The 18,367-nt window shown below is 35.8% G+C and overlaps 1 protein-coding gene across 7 annotated transcripts in view; it reads left to right on the forward strand.

Moving 5' to 3' along the window:
- Positions 1-18,367, forward strand: part of GPCPD1 (glycerophosphocholine phosphodiesterase 1) — a 46,058-nt gene that overhangs the window by 22,308 nt on the left and 5,383 nt on the right. For 5 of the 7 annotated variants that reach the window (XM_052784272.1, XM_052784266.1, XM_052784269.1 and 2 more), the window contains 14 exons: positions 1,360-1,401; positions 2,679-2,802; positions 3,754-4,000; positions 5,095-5,257; positions 5,347-5,479; positions 5,710-5,764; positions 7,722-7,814; positions 9,761-9,838; positions 10,970-11,009; positions 11,799-11,860; positions 12,768-12,833; positions 13,823-13,959; positions 14,651-14,786; positions 15,134-15,294. In XM_052784272.1, the coding sequence (XP_052640232.1) occupies positions 1,360-1,401; positions 2,679-2,802; positions 3,754-4,000; positions 5,095-5,257; positions 5,347-5,479; positions 5,710-5,764; positions 7,722-7,814; positions 9,761-9,838; positions 10,970-11,009; positions 11,799-11,860; positions 12,768-12,833; positions 13,823-13,959; positions 14,651-14,786; positions 15,134-15,294 (1,537 nt within the window). Of the gene's footprint in view, positions 1-1,359; positions 1,402-2,678; positions 2,803-3,753; positions 4,001-5,094; positions 5,258-5,346; positions 5,480-5,709; positions 5,765-7,721; positions 7,815-9,760; positions 9,839-10,969; positions 11,010-11,798; positions 11,861-12,767; positions 12,834-13,822; positions 13,960-14,650; positions 14,787-15,133; positions 15,295-18,242; positions 18,344-18,367 lie in introns of all 7 variants that reach the window. The other 2 variants (XM_052784268.1, XM_052784267.1) reach the window with 2 other exon arrangements.

Raw genomic sequence — 18,367 nt, forward strand, 5'->3', positions numbered from 1 at the left:
CAGAAATTTATTTTGCTGGAAGAAAAGGTGGCATGCAGACTTGCATACAAGTTCCTAATGCTTTTCTGAACAGGGAAAAAGTTTGTTTTTTAAGAGTGACTGAAATAACCTTTGAATGTAGCTTGTAATTTAGATCTCTTATGCTGCTATGGGATGGCATGTTTTATGCGCTGTCTTTTCTAGGATATGAAAAATGTTATTTCTTCTACACTTAGGAGTTCACATCTATTAAATACCTTCTGATTCACTGAAAAAAGGTCTTTTAGAAAGAAGCTGGTATTAAAGAAACTGTTTGTTAATCATGAATAGTACCATGATCATGTCCTGTCCTGTCCCCCCACCTTTTTTTTTTTTTTTTAATTTCAGTTGAATTAGTTGTGTTTCTATTCTTGTAACAATATTATGTTTCTGTATTTGTCAGTAACTGATGAGGGAAGCAGTCTACCCTCTGCTAGGGTCTAGACTTTATCTCTAAATTTGGATAACTTCATTCCAAATAGTTAGGAATTTTTTTTTTTTCCCCCAAGTAGTACTCTATGCATCATAAGCAGTCTTTAAGAAAATGCAGCAAAACCAGGATGTTAGCACTTGGTCATTATGATCCTAAATTGTTGCCTGTGGTTATTAAAAATTGAGGGCAGGCCCATAATTCTTCTTAGAAAAAAATGGGATTAATGGCTGTAGAGACAAAATTTTGTTAAGATTTATGTTTTGAGAAATGTATAGTTTTAGACAAGTGCAATTCTGTTAATGCTGGTGAATTTACTTAGTGCCTTAAGATTTCAGTTATTAAAACTATGGAGAGGGTAAGGATAAAATTAAGTGTGAAATGAGTGTTTTGAATATTTCATCCTAGGTTGGTTTCTGTCACATGGGCAGAATAAGCATTTTAATTGTGCCTAACTTGATTTAGAAGCTTTAACTATAAATGTGCAGGAGGACGGCTTTCTTGTGTGTTTACAAGAAACTTTAATGTCTTTAACACTAACAAGAAAAGCATCTTAGATTCTAGTAGGATGTAGATATTATCAGCAAGTTACTGCAGCAAACTAGGAAATTATGCAACCTTCTTGCTTTTCTCAGTTCAGATTACTTTAGGTAAAACATCTTATGGCATTTTGTGTGTTGATTGTTTTTTCTTGCAGAAACTAAGAAAAAGCATAAATTGGGAAAAAGCTTTATAGAAGGTTGCAGTAAACATGCTTATTCTTTGTCTGTTTCAGTTTTCCTACTTTTTTTATTAGATGTACTTTTTAGAAGTGAAGTGGAAAAGTAGAATTAATTTGACTTGGCAATGATTCTTTATAATGTGAATACTAATTAATTTCTTTCATTCTTTTCCCCTCCTTTTAATTCTAGAAAATGAAATTACTATTGACGATGGATACTTTGGAATCCGTAGTAAGTGAGATATATTGACCTTTACTCTTCACCACATATTTAATTTTAACAAGGTTAAGTGCTGTAGTTGAAAAATATTTCAAATACTAAGTTTTGACAGGAATTGCCTGTAAGTGATTGTTTTCTCTGCTTATACGGTTATTTTTGTATCCAGCATTTGTGAATTCACACTCAGGCTGTAATCCTTTCTAATGTTAAAAAAAGACTGCTAGGAACAGTTGAAATATTGTCAGTGTGCTGGTGTTAAAGGTTGATGCGAACTTTGGATCGTGAGCATGTATTTTTGGAAATACAGAATAGACTTAGCTTTCTCTTAAAACCTAGCCTTAGAAAAAACTTTTTGTGCCTAGAAAAATATTATCACTTACACTAAATGTACACAATCTGCCTCTTCAGTTAGACACATAACTGCCAAAACCTCTCATAAGCTCAAACCTCATGTTGTTGTGCATGCATATGTCTCACTTTGGGCAGTTCTAACCCACCTCTCACTTAATGCTCAGTCCTGTGCTGCCTAAGGTAACTCTTTGTCATGTCTCATACATCTTGTCTTAAAGCTGTTCCATTTTTCTTCATATCCTCATCAAATGATAGGTTTTGCTAGGAACTCTTCAAAACTGTGGGGTCTGCTTCAGTGCCTGGTCTGGTGGCTTGTGCTTTCTGGCCATCCTGCTTGTAGGCTTTCCTTGTCCTGATGGTGAGGTTGAGGATTCTCCTCCATGCTTTGTTTCCCCATCATATCTGTTACTGTGTCCTGTCCTGCAGACTTACACTGCTTTACTGGCATTGATTATGATGAGCTAATTTTACACCTGTATCTCAATAGAAACAGGGAGTCTCAAGTTGTGTATGAATCTTCAGAGTTCTATCAGTGTTATTCCATGTATTGAGAGATCCCAGGGCAAGGGAATGTTATGTCTACCTTTGGAGACTTAACTTAGCCCTTGATACAGTAAATAAAATTAACACTGGAATACTTAGTGCTCTCCAGTTTATGTGTGAAGCTGGCAAGGATCATTGTTCCTATGTAATTCCTTTAGAAGCCAGCAAACAACTGCAGTATCTGTTGTCTGTTCTGGGTAGTTCAGAAAAGACAGGTGAAAGGATGTGCTCAACAATTGCTGTGGAAATACTATTGAATAAGGCTGGTGATAAGGAGGATTGTCTGCAAGATGGTGTCAGAGGAACTGTATTTATATTTTTATATGTTAAACTGTCTAGAGCTCCCTAAAACAAGTTATCAAAGTGTCTTCTACTTCTTTTTTAATTTTTGATAGATGGTATTGAAACTGTGGATGCTGGGTGGCTGACATGTCAAACAGAAATAAGATTACGTCTGCATTATTCTGAGAAACCACCTGTAGTGATATCTAAGAAGAAATTCAAAACATCAAGGTTTAGGTAAGAACCTGCTTATCTCAGTTTACATTTTCTCTCATGTTAATTGTCAGTACTAGTGATTTTTTTTTTTTTTTTTTTTTACTTAATGTAGCCTTTAAATTAATTTTGGGTTGCTAATAGGGGTGTAATGTCAGGTCAATTTCCAAGTATTTAAGCACTCTGTAAAAATACGGTGAGAATATCAAATCAGTGGTGTGTTTCAGTTACCTCATTTTATTATTAATGTAGTGTCAAAAGAGTTTCTTCTGTTTTAGTGAAGGAAGACAGTCAAAAGAATTCTAGTTTCACTGCTGACGATTTTCAGCTCTTGCATTTCTGATAGCACATATTTAATAGCTTAATAACTATCACATCTGCTTTATGCAAGTTAAGCAGTAGGTAACAGGTGTCTTTCACAAATACTATTCCATATTTGCATTGGTGTTTCCTGCTGCTTGGGTGGAACTGTAATGTTCTTAAGTAGTTCTCTGCTGTTACTTTCAGAGAGTTTTCTTCTTTGTTCTTTTTTCTTAACCTGTTGAAAAGACCAGAATGGAAGTGGAAGTTGGGGGAAAGGAGAAGGCTTCCAGGTTTTTTGTTGCTTACTACTATTTCTCCTTAGCAAACAGCCCTCTCCATTTAGTATATGGTTAATTCTCCGCTGGCATTACAGATTTCCAGTCAATGTCGATAGTGGAGATAATAGCATTCTCTAATCACTTCTGTTGCTATTTAGATCAGTCTTAGAAGTGACTTGAGCACTTAAATCTGACTAAAATAAGATTTAGACAACAGCTGCAAACTCTTGACTTTTGTGAGGGCCTGCTGTGTACAGTGCTGTCCTGTAGATGGTGGTGTTGAGAAGAATTCTTGTGTTGTATGATCTTCTGCTCAAGCTTCTTTCGGATTCCTTAGTGTTTCCAAAGACACTCCTGTGACTTAACCATTTGTTTTGTATTTCTGGTTGAGTAGAGTAAAATTGACTCTAGAAGGGCTAGAGGAAGATGAAGATGACGAAGAGGGCCAAGAGAAAACATCCCCTACTGTCCCTCAGAAAATGGCAAACACTGTGGAGTTCTCCTTAATAAGTAACAACGAATATAAATGTCGACACTCTCAGCCAGACTGTGGTTATGCTTTGCAGCCAGACCGATGGATAGAATACACGATACAAACCATGGAGCCTGATAACTTGGAATTAATCTTTGATTTTTTTGAGGTATGTCTCTTTACCACTAAGAAGCAACCCCAGTCTGCCTTTGGGAGTGAGAGTCAATTACCATGAAGATTTCACTGTTGGGATAGGGCTATTGCCTGATATTCTTGATCCTTCTAGACTTGTGTAAACAAGTTATGAGACTATTGGCTACTACGCCATTTTGCAGGAAGGTTTTGTGTGTCTTCTCGATATGGCACAGAAAGTTTTGCAGTTTTTGCTTATTTAGAAGCGAGTACAAATTATACTCAAATCTTAGTGTGCAGTACTGCGTGTAGTTAGGTTGGCTTGATTTTTATCCTTTATCAGAGCTAAGTTTTGCTTATCTTTCTTGAGCGTGAACAGTGTGTATATGAACTAGTTACATTACAATTATTTGATCTTAATTTTTAAGTTATAAACAAAAGAGATTTCTCTGAACTAACTAGTGCAAATTAAAACTGGTTATTTGCAAATTCTGGCTACTACATCTGTTATTTTGCACTCTTTTTTTTTTTCCCCTGAAAGATCTTAATATTCCAAGTCCTTTTTAAAGGAAAACAACTTTTGTCTCTTCATACTGTTTATGCGCAAGAAAGTTTTAAGCATTCTCTCTTTGATCTGAAAATGCCCTTAAGACCACTTATGTTCATAATTGTAAAGTGGCTACATAGTTCCTGAACTTGACTATGGTCAAGTGCACATTCTGCATGTTAGTTGCCCTCCTCCTTCCCTGCAAATTAATACAAAATTATTTTAAGCATATATATTATTCCAGTTCATCTTTGTTCTAAACATGACTGAGGCGCTTTAGAAGACAGACTATTCCATGCATGCAATTTTGATCTGAAAAGCTTATAAAATCTAAGAGTTTTCAAAGACAAATGTACATGAGTTTTGTAGATTTCCATCAACAATTTCATATTCCTGATTGCAATTCGCAACACAAATTGTAATTTTTAGCCTGACATTAGTGTTTTCTGTAACACACAAGAAATTTCTGTTACATCAGTGCCTATATATATATCTTCCTGAGGAGCAAGGAAGAAGAGTTTGTTTAGAAATCTCATATACAGATAACAGTAGGTGTTTTGGTTTTTTGTTTGTTTTGTTTTTAGGAAGATTTAGGTGAGAAAGTAGTGCAAGGTGATGTGCTCCCAGGTCATGTAGGTTCTGCCTGCCTCCTGTCATCCACAATTGCAGAACTCGGAAAGAGTGCTGGAATTCTTACACTTGCTATTATGAGCAGAAATCCAAGGAAGACAATTGGAAAAGTTAGAGGTACAGTTGATTCAAGCAGATGTAGATAACTTTACTCGAAGTCATCCATTATCTATTGACATGTGAAGCATTTGGTATTTTTCTTGTAGTGGACTACATAATAATTAAGCCGATCCAGGGATATACTTGTGATATGAAGGCTTCATATGCAAAATATTGGAAACCAAGAACAACTCTAGATGTTGGACACAGGGGAGCAGGAAATTCTACAACAACAGCTAAGTAAGTTCATTTGCATTTTAATCTTGGGGGGCATTATGTTTAGTTTCACTGACATCAATTGAGGAAACAGACAGTTTAAAATAAAAAGCTACAACCCATAATCATTTAAGTCACTTCAATATCAAATGTGGGTGTTCTCTAAAACAAAGACTTCTGATTTTTATTTCTGTTGTTTCAATGGACTTTTGCGCTATGCTACATTTAACAAAACCTTTTTGCTGTTATTTCAGACTTGCTAAAGTTCAAGAGAACACTATTGCCTCTCTGAGGAACGCTGCTAGTCATGTATGTACACACATTTGCATGCACATAGTACTTGTATAGTTAAAACTAGCTTGGCTTGTATCCTTAATTTCCATGATTCAATCCAATGAATGGTAATTGCACTGATACAAAATTACATCAAATCACTGTGGAAATTCCTGAGAGATAGGAAGGGAAGTAATAGCTAGATTAGACTCTCCTCAAGTTCCTCAAAAAAACCAACACTTCCATCTAATATGTTCTGGTGGTGTTCTAATACAGGCAAAAATTTAATCTCAACTCTGCAGAGACATAGGCTTGCAATAATTTTGACCACATGAATAAAATACTGGCTCTGCTAGAGTCTGTCAGCATACTCTCAGGTGGCAAAGGTCTCGTTCAGGGACTGCTGAGTACCTAAAATTAGTGTCCAAAAATGAGACATGGGAGCTGAGCTGGTAGAATAAAACAATCCTTTGTTCCAGTGCTTGCTACAATGAAGACTTGGAACCCTAAGATTAGTCTTTCAATTTGGGAGATACTAGCTTCAGGTGCTTAAATTCTGTGATTGAGGTGGTCACTTTTATTTCTTCCAATAATCTCTGTCACTGAGTGATCCATGATAAGATTGATCTAGACAATCTAGTGAGGCACTGCAGCAGAGTAGCTGGAGTCAGAAGCACATTCAGAGGTTCCTTGTTTAGCTCCTGTTTTCACAGTGAAGAGCTGTGGTTACAGTCACATAAAGGTACTGCTATGATATCACCTGCTGCTTAACTTGTGATTAGGCCTAAGCCTTTTCAGGTACTTCTTCACTAATGTAGATTCTTACCAAACATCTTTTGAAGTTGTTAAAGGGATGGGAGCAGAATCTGGAGCATTATGTTTACTGGCTACTGATTCTGGAGTACTGTGCTCCCCAAGAGTCATAGCTGAAAGCTTTCTCTTGTTTGGAAGTCAGAGTATGATTTGAACACAGTGTCTGGAACATGCGCTGGCTGCAGAGCAAAAGAAAACTGCAGCTACTAAATTATCTTTTTGAACAGTAGTTCTTAATTTCTGGGTGGACACCACAGGTTTACAGACAGCTTTTAAAAAGCCCATGAGAAGTATGCATTGAGGCAGAAATTTACCATGAAGTTGTCAGCAGCATCACCAGAAAAGTACTTTCAACTATTTGCAGATTGAAAAGGCTGAAAGCTACCACTCTAAAAATATTTCTGCTGAGAAGAGGGCTGTAAAAAGCCTGTCCTATTTTCTTTCTGTACTGATTGAAAAAGAGTATGCAAGTCAGGATGATAATTTGATGAATGGTATTCTTGGAGGCCTTTCAAAGGAATGATTTACAGACAGTCAAAATAACTAAAATTGGTTCTGTGTGCTGCTTTATCTCTTTCTTTCTGGCCCTCCCTCTTTTCAAAAAGATGGTAGTTAGCGTTCTTGTTTGAACCTCCTTCCTTTTTAAGGTTAACAGAAAATAACATACAGTTGAAAAGGACGGGAATACTGGACGCAGCTATTTCTGCTCTTGCACATGTTATAACACACTACTACTGTGTTATTCACTAGTGACTCCAGAAGCTCCTCAGTGTATGGAGTATCTCCCTGAAGCTTTGACAATTTATAGCAATTGCTTGTCTCTTGGTGGGGAGGAAGGAGGGAGGGCACCACAAAGGCATCTATGTTTAAAAACATCATCTTAGCCTTTCTCTGAAATCAAGTTTACAATACTTGAATGTTACTTGAGGGTTTACAAGATTAAGCAAGCTATATATATCAGAGCTGCATTATGGTAGTTAAAAGACTTTCCCATATGATTTTTTTTCAGTTCTAATCCATTTTTTAGTACGATTTAACTGGTAACAGCCAGTTGCGTTCAACTTCTGGTTGATGTCCAGGACCTGTGAATACTTTGTAACTCATCTGCAGTTCTGTAGTCCTTGTGCATAAATAGTTAATGCGTTTTTGTTTTGTTCTGTGTTTTTTCAATTTTCTGTAGGGAGCAGCCTATGTGGAATTTGATGTACATCTTTCTAAAGATCATGTGCCTATCGTATACCATGATCTCACATGTTGCATGGCCATGAAAAAGGTAAAGAAGATGATATCTATATTTTATCTTTAAATGTGACCATTCCAGAAACTAAAATGCCAAGCTCTCATAGAAATGATTTTGGGAAATCAAGGGATGGAATGGGAATAAATATGCAGCATTACCGTGTGTATAAAGTAGAGCAGGGAAGTTGAGTTTTTCCTTTTGATGTTGTAGCAACAGCATTTCAGATGCATGGTTTGAGACTCTTGTAGTTATTTTTTAGCTTTTTTTTATTTATGGTTTAGAGGAAAAATGCAGACAACTCCACTATATTCAGTAGCACCTCTGGGACTCTCTTGGACTGTCAGAGTAAGAACTTCTGGTTGTCTCTTTTTTGAGGGAGAGTTAATGTGAGTCTCAGCATGACTTCTCACTCCTGCTGATACTTAAATGTATACTTCTCTCAAGTAGTTATGTACTCATAAAAACTCTAGGTCAAACCAAAGTCTACCTTGTTTGATATCCTAGTAGTGGCCAGTAGATGAAAAGCAGAAGAAACAAGGCTCTCCTTCATTTAGGGAGTTTGATTAGCCACAAATGGCTTTGCTTCCATTGGTTTTTCTAACTCTTTCTTTAAACCTTTTTTACTTCAGCATTTTGTGCTGTCCTTTAACTGTGAGGTAAATAATATACTTCATGTCTCATTGGGACAGTAAGTGGGGCTGTGAAGAACTGCTTTTGGATTGCTTGGTGGAACAGAAGGAAAGGAGGCAGAGGTTCTAGGAGCAGGAAAATGGCTCTTAAAAGCAAGCGTCCTATTCCTTTCCTTGCTTACCTCATGAAGTTGCAGTTGTTCCTTCTTTTTTAACCAAAATCTCTTTTCTGTTGTTTTCTTAAGCATCCAGAGTACTATAATAAAAGAAGCAGCGAACAGTACTATTACTCGTACATACAGATAAGCATTCCTTTAAAAGGTGCTCTGAACAGTCCATCACAATACCTCTTAAATACCCAAGTTTTATGAAGCATAACAATTGAATGTCTTCATAGAGTAAAGTGACATTAGACTCCTTAATAACAAGAGAACCATAGGCATAAGGACTGGTGACTCAAAAAACTACTGAGGTGCTTTTCCGTCTGGTCTGTTGCATGTTCTCCACTGAGGCCAGGATACTTGCATTCAGCAGCAGTACAAAGAGGTTGGACTCTGTTCTGTTCTAGTTTTCTTCCTTTCTAGTTCTGGCAGTGAAAACAAAGATAACATGGCAGAGCAGATTGCAAGATAAGTTCTGTCTGTCTTCTTGGCACTAAGTCTGCATCATCAAACTCTTACACCCATTGTGATATTGCAATTCATAAGAAGTTTGGTTTTGAACAGTTGTGGAAATGGAACTGTGACTAAGGGAAATGCATATTCAGTGTGTATTGAATAGGTATTGTCTTGTTGAGTAAAATTTTCTTTATAGTGAAGAGAGGAAGTGAAAAATGGATTGACAGATTTTTTTTCTACACCAGTTCTTTATTTTGGGGGAGGGGTATGCATGTCTCAGTTTTACCAGGACACTTGTCTTTTTTTTTTTTTTTTTTATTTTTTTTTTTTTTATTAGTTTCTGAGACATTGAATAGACAATAATAAAGTGAACTGCCTTGGAGTATTTTTTAATGCATTTCTTTACTTGCAAACTTTTTTCCTGAATACATTAACTGATCAAGTTTTTACCAAATAAATGTGCTAACCTTTTCTGAAGAAAGAACATTGAAGCCTCTGACTTGCATGAAAGACCAAATCCTATTTTTTCAAATTGACACCTGTTTTATGCTTCTGAGTGCCTGTGTTGTCTCCTGAAAACTGATCATCTTACTCATATTATAATAAGATATCACTTGTATCTTTATTGATAAAAGAGAAAAAATTAGTTGCCTTTAATGTTACCATATTAAAAACATGTAGGCTTTTTTGCAGTTTTCAGTGATGCTTAACTATGTATTATTTCTCTTCAAAGAAACTGGATACGGAGCCTTTGGAACTGTTTGAGATTGCAGTCAAAGAACTTACGTTTGATCAGCTGCAGTTATTGAAGGTATTGTTACTTTGGCTAGTATGAGATGTGTAGAATTTCAAATGGTGTATGAAGCTTAAATTTTTTTGGAGTAACTATAGATAGTTTGGGAGAGCACAAGTTTTAAAAATTGTACAAGTGGAACAAGTAGCTAATTCCAAGAGTAGTATTTTTGCACCATCGTTATAACTTGAATAAATTTCATTACTTATATCTTCTAGAAAGATGGTCTGATAACTTGTGTAGGTCCATATCATTATGCTAACGATAATTTCTAAAAAATAAGGCTGAAAGTGGTGGTAGGGTTCATTGAGATGCAATGCTTTGGAGTCTTTGTTGAAGAAAGATATCTGTTACAAAGTCTATCTAATTTTCAAATGTTTCCCTGTTAACAAGGGAGATCCAGATTATGTTGAACTACTCTCTGGAGGTGCATGTGGAGGTGTAGAAGGGTCCATAATTCGATGGTATGGATTGGACAAACTGGCTAGAACTAATTAATTGTTTTTATTTAATTGGATGTCACTGTATCTTCCGAACAGTAGTGCCCTGCCTACATAAAAGGGGGGTTCAGGGGATGAGACTGGGCCACTGAAGACCCAGCTGAGATATCTGTCCTCAGTCAAGGAAGCACCTGGCTGGTCCAAGAATTATATATATCTTTTTACTTAAAATTACTTGGTCTCCTCCTTTTTGTGGAGAGAGAATTTGAGTGGAGCAAGAGAGTTGGCCCTATGCCTGGCCTGATTCTATCGCAGTATGCAACTACATTATAAAACCGCTGTTGGCCCTCTGTCTGCACTTGATTGGAAACATGGAGTCTAACATCTGACAGAGGAGAGTTTAATGTTCAGACTTCTTGACATCTTAATGTTAAATTATATTATGTGTGTTTCTACCCTTGAACATGTTTTCTGAATTTTCAGTAAGAATATTTCCAGCTTGTTTTTGAGCTTTCCTTGGAATCTTTGTTTTAAAGTTTGAAAGAAAATTGTGATGTGTACTGGGATTTCCTTTATTCTTTTACAAATTACTAAAACTGTAACCCTTACATTAAAAACAATTTATAAGGAAAATTAGTTACATTTTACATGTAGTAATATCTCTATGGGTGGAGTATTTGTTAATTTTACTCTTCTTAATGCTCTTTAGCTGGCTCATGTGACTGCCCTGAAGGTAAAAGATCACAATGGTATGTACTAGTTTGCAAGAGTCTTGAGATTTATTTATTACCATGTAATGATATATAGTCTGTGGTTGCAGTCACTTGTTCTAATCACATTTGGCTTCTTCCTGAACACTTCTAAATGCTTATGGAGTTACTTTAATTTTGTGCATGCTGTAGAGTTCTTTGCTGGGAAGTAAATACTTGGATGGGAGTTACTCCCTTGGGAAGAGGGGACAGGAGGGTAGAGGATGAATGCACAGATACATATATATTTGTGAATATTTCTAATAATTGCTACTAATGTTTCCATCTTACACTTCTCTAACTACCTTTTTTGGCAGCTCTTCAGAATTGCTAACAAGAACTTTGGTAACTGCTGTAGAGTATCTTACTGGTGCTGTAAATTTTTGGCCTTAATTCATACCCTTTATAGAGACAGCAAAATGGCAAAGTATCTCACGCATCCTACCTGTCTGGAAAAGATAAAATAAATAATAAGCCTTGACAGACAAGGCTGCTTTTACTGGATGTGATTCAGTGACTGAAATGGTGAGGGATGGGAAAAGCTGTTTCTGATAAATATTCTGGCAAGGCTTTTAATGGAGGTCAAAAAATTTTCCCACTGGCAAAACAGAAATTGCCAACACTGTCATTGGAGTATGTCAGTGTTAGAGGGAAGGCTTAGATAATCAAAAGATAGACCTGATTCCATTCTTTACTCTTAAAGGCCTTAAGATTTTGAGCCAGTCTTTTCTCGCAGGGATTAGCAGTGCTGCTATTTGTTTTGATTCAATATTTTGTATTACTTTTCAGCATCTTTTAAAGAAGAAGAAAACTCTGCTTTTGAGACTCAGCCATTTCCTTCTCTGCAGAGAGTAAGCAGTGAATATAAAGCAATAGAAATAATGATTGTGAAACATGAAAACATACATTTTTCTTTCAGCTTTGCACACATAGCAAGGGATATGTATTTTTGGCTTTAGGCTGCTGATATCAATGCTGGAACTGATAACATAGGCTTTATTGTTGTCCACTGAAGCCTTTTCAGTATTTGAAAGTAATAGTTTGTATATCTTTCGAGCTTCTTAATTCGTGAACCCAAGTTGTATAGCTCAGGATACACTCAGTTTTACAGCTGGTTAACATCTGGGCATTGTATTTTAATGCATTGACAATTGATTGCTAATTTGGGGGACGGGACGGGACACACCAAACCCCCAAAAAACCAAAAAACCTGGCCTTTGGCAGTTCATCACATACTCTTGGCCATCTAGCAGAGCCAGACACAGAGAAATGTTAAGTGAATTTCTACTATGTTTCCATTTATGACTCTTTGCCAACTCTCCAGGAGGTTTTTTTTTTAATGCAAAAAGTATCTTAAGTAACGCATAGTCCCAAATATGACATCCATGAGGTTGCCATTATGATGATCAGATCAAAATTATGTTAAATTCTTGTAAAGAATTAATTGTAAGGTGACTTCAAAAACACTTCTTTAGGAGTACAAAGGGGGCATTTCTCACACATGTTAAGGACTTGCTTTTGTACCTTGTCAAAATTTTGTCCTTAAGATTTTATCCATTTTTATGTATTTCCTAACTTGAAACTGAAGTAGAAGAAGGTGTATCTGTACCTTGTGGTAAGTGTTAAAAACTTAGGGTTTTTATTCTACCGTTGGACCCCATTGGTGTTAAATTCCAATGTATTCTCCCAGTAATTACCCTTGTAGTGCTCAGTTGTCCTCCTTTGCTGTGGGGTCTCTTCATAATGAAATTTTTTCAGGTCCTGGAGTCTGTTTCTGAAGATGTTGGGTTCAACATAGAAATAAAATGGATCTGCCAACAAAGGGTAAGTAAATGTACTTGTGATTTACTTTGATACTTTGCCATTCTCATGGCTAAAGCTTGTAATTTGACATGGCAATTTGAGCTACAAAGGCATAATTTGTTTTTTTTTTTCTGACTTTTGTTTTACTATAACCCGCTATCTTTAAAACTGGGAGTATAATAGCACTGCTCTAGCAAATGAACAAACTTACTCTTAAAATAATAGGAAGTATTTATAGGATTGAGTTCATAATGCAGCTCAGACTGCTTTTAGTAGAAGATGCTTTTTAAAGTCAATGGATCACAACAGGTGAGGCATGCTATACATGGGAAAAGTGACAAGAAATTCAAACTCTCCTGGCCTGGTGCAGGAGCAGCTACAGCATGGGCAGTAATACAAGACACTGTTTTCTTCTAGTCAGCAGTATTGTGGACTCAGCTGGATTGCTTAGCACTTGGTCTAGAAGGAAACTGTTGTCAAGGCTAGGTCTGGAAGCCTGGAGTGGGTGAAAGAAACTACATAGAGTGGCAGGTGGAAGTCCATATGCATGGAGACATGTTAGTACTCTGAGACAGGTCAGCAACAGAAAGACTGGTACCAGCTATTCTCAAAGACAAAGGATATCTCCTTTATTTCTACAAATCTTATTGTTGCCTTTTTATCTTTAGAAATAGCAATACAAAATATCTGTAATAGTTTTTAGTTATCTTTCATGGAATTCCTTTGTGTTTTCAAAATTAGAAAAGGCTTCCTAGAAACTCTTTCCTTGGATGGGAAGACAGTGAATTTTTCAGTGAATCTTATTGCTGTTAGAATTCAGCTGCACCTCACAGACTGACAGTCTTGTGGAGCTGTAAATAGCATTCAGTAGACTGAAGGAGTGACTTCGGTATTCAGACTGGGAAACTGAATTCTCATGTTGCTCAGGTTGAATGAGAGACTGTTGCTGGTTAAAATAATTTTAGTAAGCATTAATTTAAATGGCTGAAACTTGTCCTTTCTTTTTCTAGGATGGACAGTGGGATGGCAACTTGTCAACTTACTTTGATATGAACCTCTTTCTAGATATCATTCTAAAAACTGTTTTGATGAATGCTGGAAGAAGAAGAATTGTATTTTCTTCTTTTAATGCCGATATTTGTACTATGTAAGTTAAGAGATAAACAATGTATTTTCTTTTTGTTTGTTTGTTTTGTTTCGTTTGGTAAAATTTACTTTGGACATAAGAATACCCAACAGGAAAGAAATAAAACATGTTTTGATTAGACCTAAACTTTCAGTGCCAAAATAGTTGGGAATTGAAATGAGATCACTTTGCCATCTGAGCTGTGCCAAAAATAAAATAGGAGAACAAAGCCAAAGTAGAGATTTTGTGAAGAGTGCATAACACGTTTAATCCCAAAACTTTCCTTCCATCTGTTGTCATTTCATACCACTGTACTGGTATCCGACTTGAAAAATACGTTAGGTTACGTGTTGTATATCAACCACATTTAGAAATTCTTATCATGAATCTTCATTTTACTCTAACATGCACTTAATAAGAAAACTACAGAATTGGAACAGTCTTCAAGGATTTTATATAAACATTTTGAGGATGTGGATCTGGGTTCAACTTGGAAGTCTAGCTTCCCTTAAACTATGTTAATCTCTAATAGTGGCAAAAGGAACAGTTGGAGCAGTTTGTCACATAGCTTGATACTAAACTGTAATACCATCTTGTTGCACCAGCTAGGAACTAGAATGTGCAGTAAAGAGTGTAATTCTCCTCAAACAGTAAGACTGAATTCCCCTGCTTTTTAACACATTTGCTCCTTGCAAACTTTTTGTTCTAACAGGGTTCGGCATAAGCAAAACAAGTATCCTGTATTATTTCTCACCCAAGGAGAATCTAAACTCTATCCAGAACTTATGGATCTTAGATGTCGTACAACTCCAATTGCCATTACTTTTGCACAGTTTGAAAACTTGCTGGTAAGCTGACAAGTTCTGGTATTACTCTGCAGTAAAATGAAACTAAATTATTACTACTTGTTGCAAATCTATTGGTTTTGACACTAATGCTTAAAATTACAACTAACCTTATAAAAGAAATAAACTAACATTTGGTAACTGCCAAAATAATGTCCTTTGTTTCCAATATCTGTTTAATTCAGTGTTTAAAAAATAGTGCTATCAGTAAACTCTTTAGTTGTATTAAATTATTTTTTATTATTATGGATGAAGTTGTAAGGAGCTGCACATGTCAAAAGATTAAAAAAAACCCTGATGTGACAGTGTTTCAGAAACATGGATTTTAATTGAAGCCTTTTGTGTTTCAGGGAATTAATGTGCACTCTGAAGATCTGCTGAGGAATCCATCATTTATTAAAAGGGCCAAATCTAAAGGCCTAGTTATTTTTTCATGGGGTGATGATGCAAATGACCCAGATAACAGGAAGAGGTTGAGAGAATATGGTGTTCATGGGCTAATATATGACAGGTACTTAAATTGTGTTTTTAAAATAATAATAATAATGATAAAGCTGAGAAACTATTGTATCCTGATTCTTGTGAAATTTCACATTGCTTTTTGGTTGACTGGGTGCAGAATATCTTCCTTTTGTACTGTAAGTACTGGAAGCTCATAAACCCAGTTCAAGAACAAGACTAACATTAATTCTTCCTCTTTCAGGTATATATATGAAACAAAATAACTTTTGTTTCTCTGCAGGTTAACATAAATGTAATTTGATTCTTTAAAGAACTAGTGCATGGCATACACATTTAACATGATATTAACATTCTTGATGGCAATTTTTAAACTTTGTACATGACACAATGAGGACAATGTTATTTGTTTGGCCGAAATCTTTCTACAGCTTTCTATGTTTGGTTATGCAAATAGTTAACACAACTTAAATGAATTATTTTAAGTTAAGTTTTTGCCAACCTTCTGTTTGTTTCAAAGCTGTGAATTCACCATTTTTCCTATTAAAATTAGCTTGGAGTGACTCCCAGGGTAAACTGCCAAATTAATCACTTCAGAAAGTAGTTATTATATCTGCACAATTCAGGTGGAAATCAGAATACCATGGTCAATCTTTGAACAAAAGTGTTATTTTAGTTCCTTGCAAAACCCAAAAGTTTTAGCTATTTTATCATAAAAGATGTGAAATTCATTATTACAAGATGATGATTAATTTGGGGAGCTGTATTAAATTAGAATTTCTGATAGATTACAAAGAATATGTAATTGGAAAAGCATTGAGTATAACTGAACTGTCAAATTATAGAAGACTTTCAAGCCTCTTGCTTTAGCAAGAGCATTGCTTTGCATATTGTTTTACCAAAAAAAAAGGGGGGGTGCAGGGGAATCAAGCAATTGTGAAGGGCTCTGTTTTATAAAGTGAAAACTGAGAAACTGAGAGTCAAGTAAACATATATAGAGGCAAGAAATCAAATATGTTTGCTTTTAGAGCTCTAGGCTCCCAGTGTAAAAAAAAAAAAAAAAAAAAAAAAGTAGTTAACTTCCTTCAATCTATTCTTGACTACCTAGAGGCCTTCCAGAGTGGTGGGTCCAGTGCTTCTCTGGTTTGCCAGAGGTCTCCCTTCTTGTACTGTATAGAATGTCTTCTCCTTTTCATTGGTAGTAAAAAGGAGTAACAAGATTTTTACATTGTGGATCAGCTTCAGACTGAAGTAAATGAAACATAAGTCCTATTTCCTGCTACAGCAGCGCTACATGTTATACCTCTCCTACAACTCAATCTTGAGTCCCCTTTAGTAGATGAAAAATATCTCTGGACTAGTATGCAGAGGAAATGGACTCTTTATTGTACAGTCATAGGGCTGTTATGAAATTTGATCCTATGGTATGCATAACCTGAAGTGATAAATTATTGGTCTATGGACAGGTGGGGTGTTTTAATCAAATAGTACTGTATAAAGTGTTCTTATGAAATGTCTGTTCATCTGATGTCTACTATAATCCAGTCTTCTATAGTTCTTAATTACTCCTGATGTAATAGATATGCACTACTATGGTAAAATAGTAAAGCAGGTGACAGCCTTATTTCTGACTTCTTGTTGCTTTTATTTAGATGCTTAATTCCTCAACACTACTTAAGTAATGTTGCATTTATCTCAAGGCTGCAAGTCTGCTACATGTCATCTTATGTTCTCTTTTGTACTGTTTAGTGTGTTTTCAGTTGCAGTATGATAGCAGAACACCTTTTACCTCACCTTTTGATGACTAACCAATTCACTGGAATTGCTTATAGGCTGAATTCCCTTGTGGATTTAACTGAACAAAAAATTCTTAACCTTCCTGCACTATTTAGACCATCTAGATTCTTAATAGTATTCATCTCTCCTCTGTATCTCTTCCACCTTGTTGACATCTTTACACTTTATTGAGAGGAACCCCCAAATTAATATTAATTCCAAAGCTGTTTAAAAAAACAGTAGTTCAGTAGTGCATTTTTTCCTTCTTTTTCAAGTTACAAACTGCAATTGAGTAGCAAACTACTATCTTATTTCAGTAGAATTGTTGCAGGCTTGTTAACTCTAGTTTCTAAATGTTATTGACTCTTTTTTTTCTGTAGGCCAAAACAAATACTGGAATGTTCCTTTACAATTCTTAATTATTTTTCAAAATTTACTAATTGTCTGAATAGAATTACATTTAATCTTAATGTAGGTTCCTTAGAAGGAACATGACACTTTATGAAAATTGCATCAGATATCTCAAGCTGGACATTTTGAAATGTAGGTGGTACCTGCAAGTCCTGGATGGCATGTCTAAACGTAAAACCTGGCAGCAAGTGTTTACATTCACAGTTGGAACTGCTGGGTAACGAGGCAGCCTTTCGAATCATTTGAGAGTATGAAGTTAATATCAAGAGTTTAAATTGTCAAAAGCTTAAATAGGTATTGTGTAAGCATCCATATTTTGTGCTGTTTGAAGTTTAGAAATAGATAAATTCAAAACTACTGTGAAGCAGAACTTGAGAGAGATGTACATGCCTGTTTCAAGGTCTAGAAATAAGTAGGCATTGCAGGAATCTTAGTGTAAAGCCCATTTATGCTTTGGTTGCATCTTCAAATTCCAGAATATTTCCAGGGCTGAATCAAGATGTGCTTCTTCCATGGCTTCTGCAGAATTTTTGTTCTCTGGACTTAAGACCAAGTCTAGTTATTTATCAAAAATTGCTGTGCCTGGTGTTTTGTGTTGCTGTTTAGTAGACCTTTACTTAAACCATCTTAATAGGTGTTATTTGTCTGAATAAGCTAGGAGGTGAATACAGGAGTTTTAATGAATTTTAGGTTGCTTGGATATGGTCCTGAGTTACTGTTATTGCATGCGGTAATTATTTCAAAGATTATGAACTGTCTGGGTAGAGATGATTTCTGTAAGTTATTTTTTTGGAACTTTAATCATCCATGTAGAATTGAGCAAAACATTGTAGCCGCTTGCGAAGATGGCAGAAAAACTGTGTCCTGAATACCAAAGGTTGCTGATACCAAGTGTCAGGCAAAAAAACCCGCAGGTAGGGGGTCTGACTTTGTTTTGC

The sequence above is a fragment of the Harpia harpyja genome, chromosome 4, assembly GCF_026419915.1.
Source record: "Harpia harpyja isolate bHarHar1 chromosome 4, bHarHar1 primary haplotype, whole genome shotgun sequence".
NCBI lineage: Eukaryota > Metazoa > Chordata > Aves > Accipitriformes > Accipitridae > Harpia > Harpia harpyja.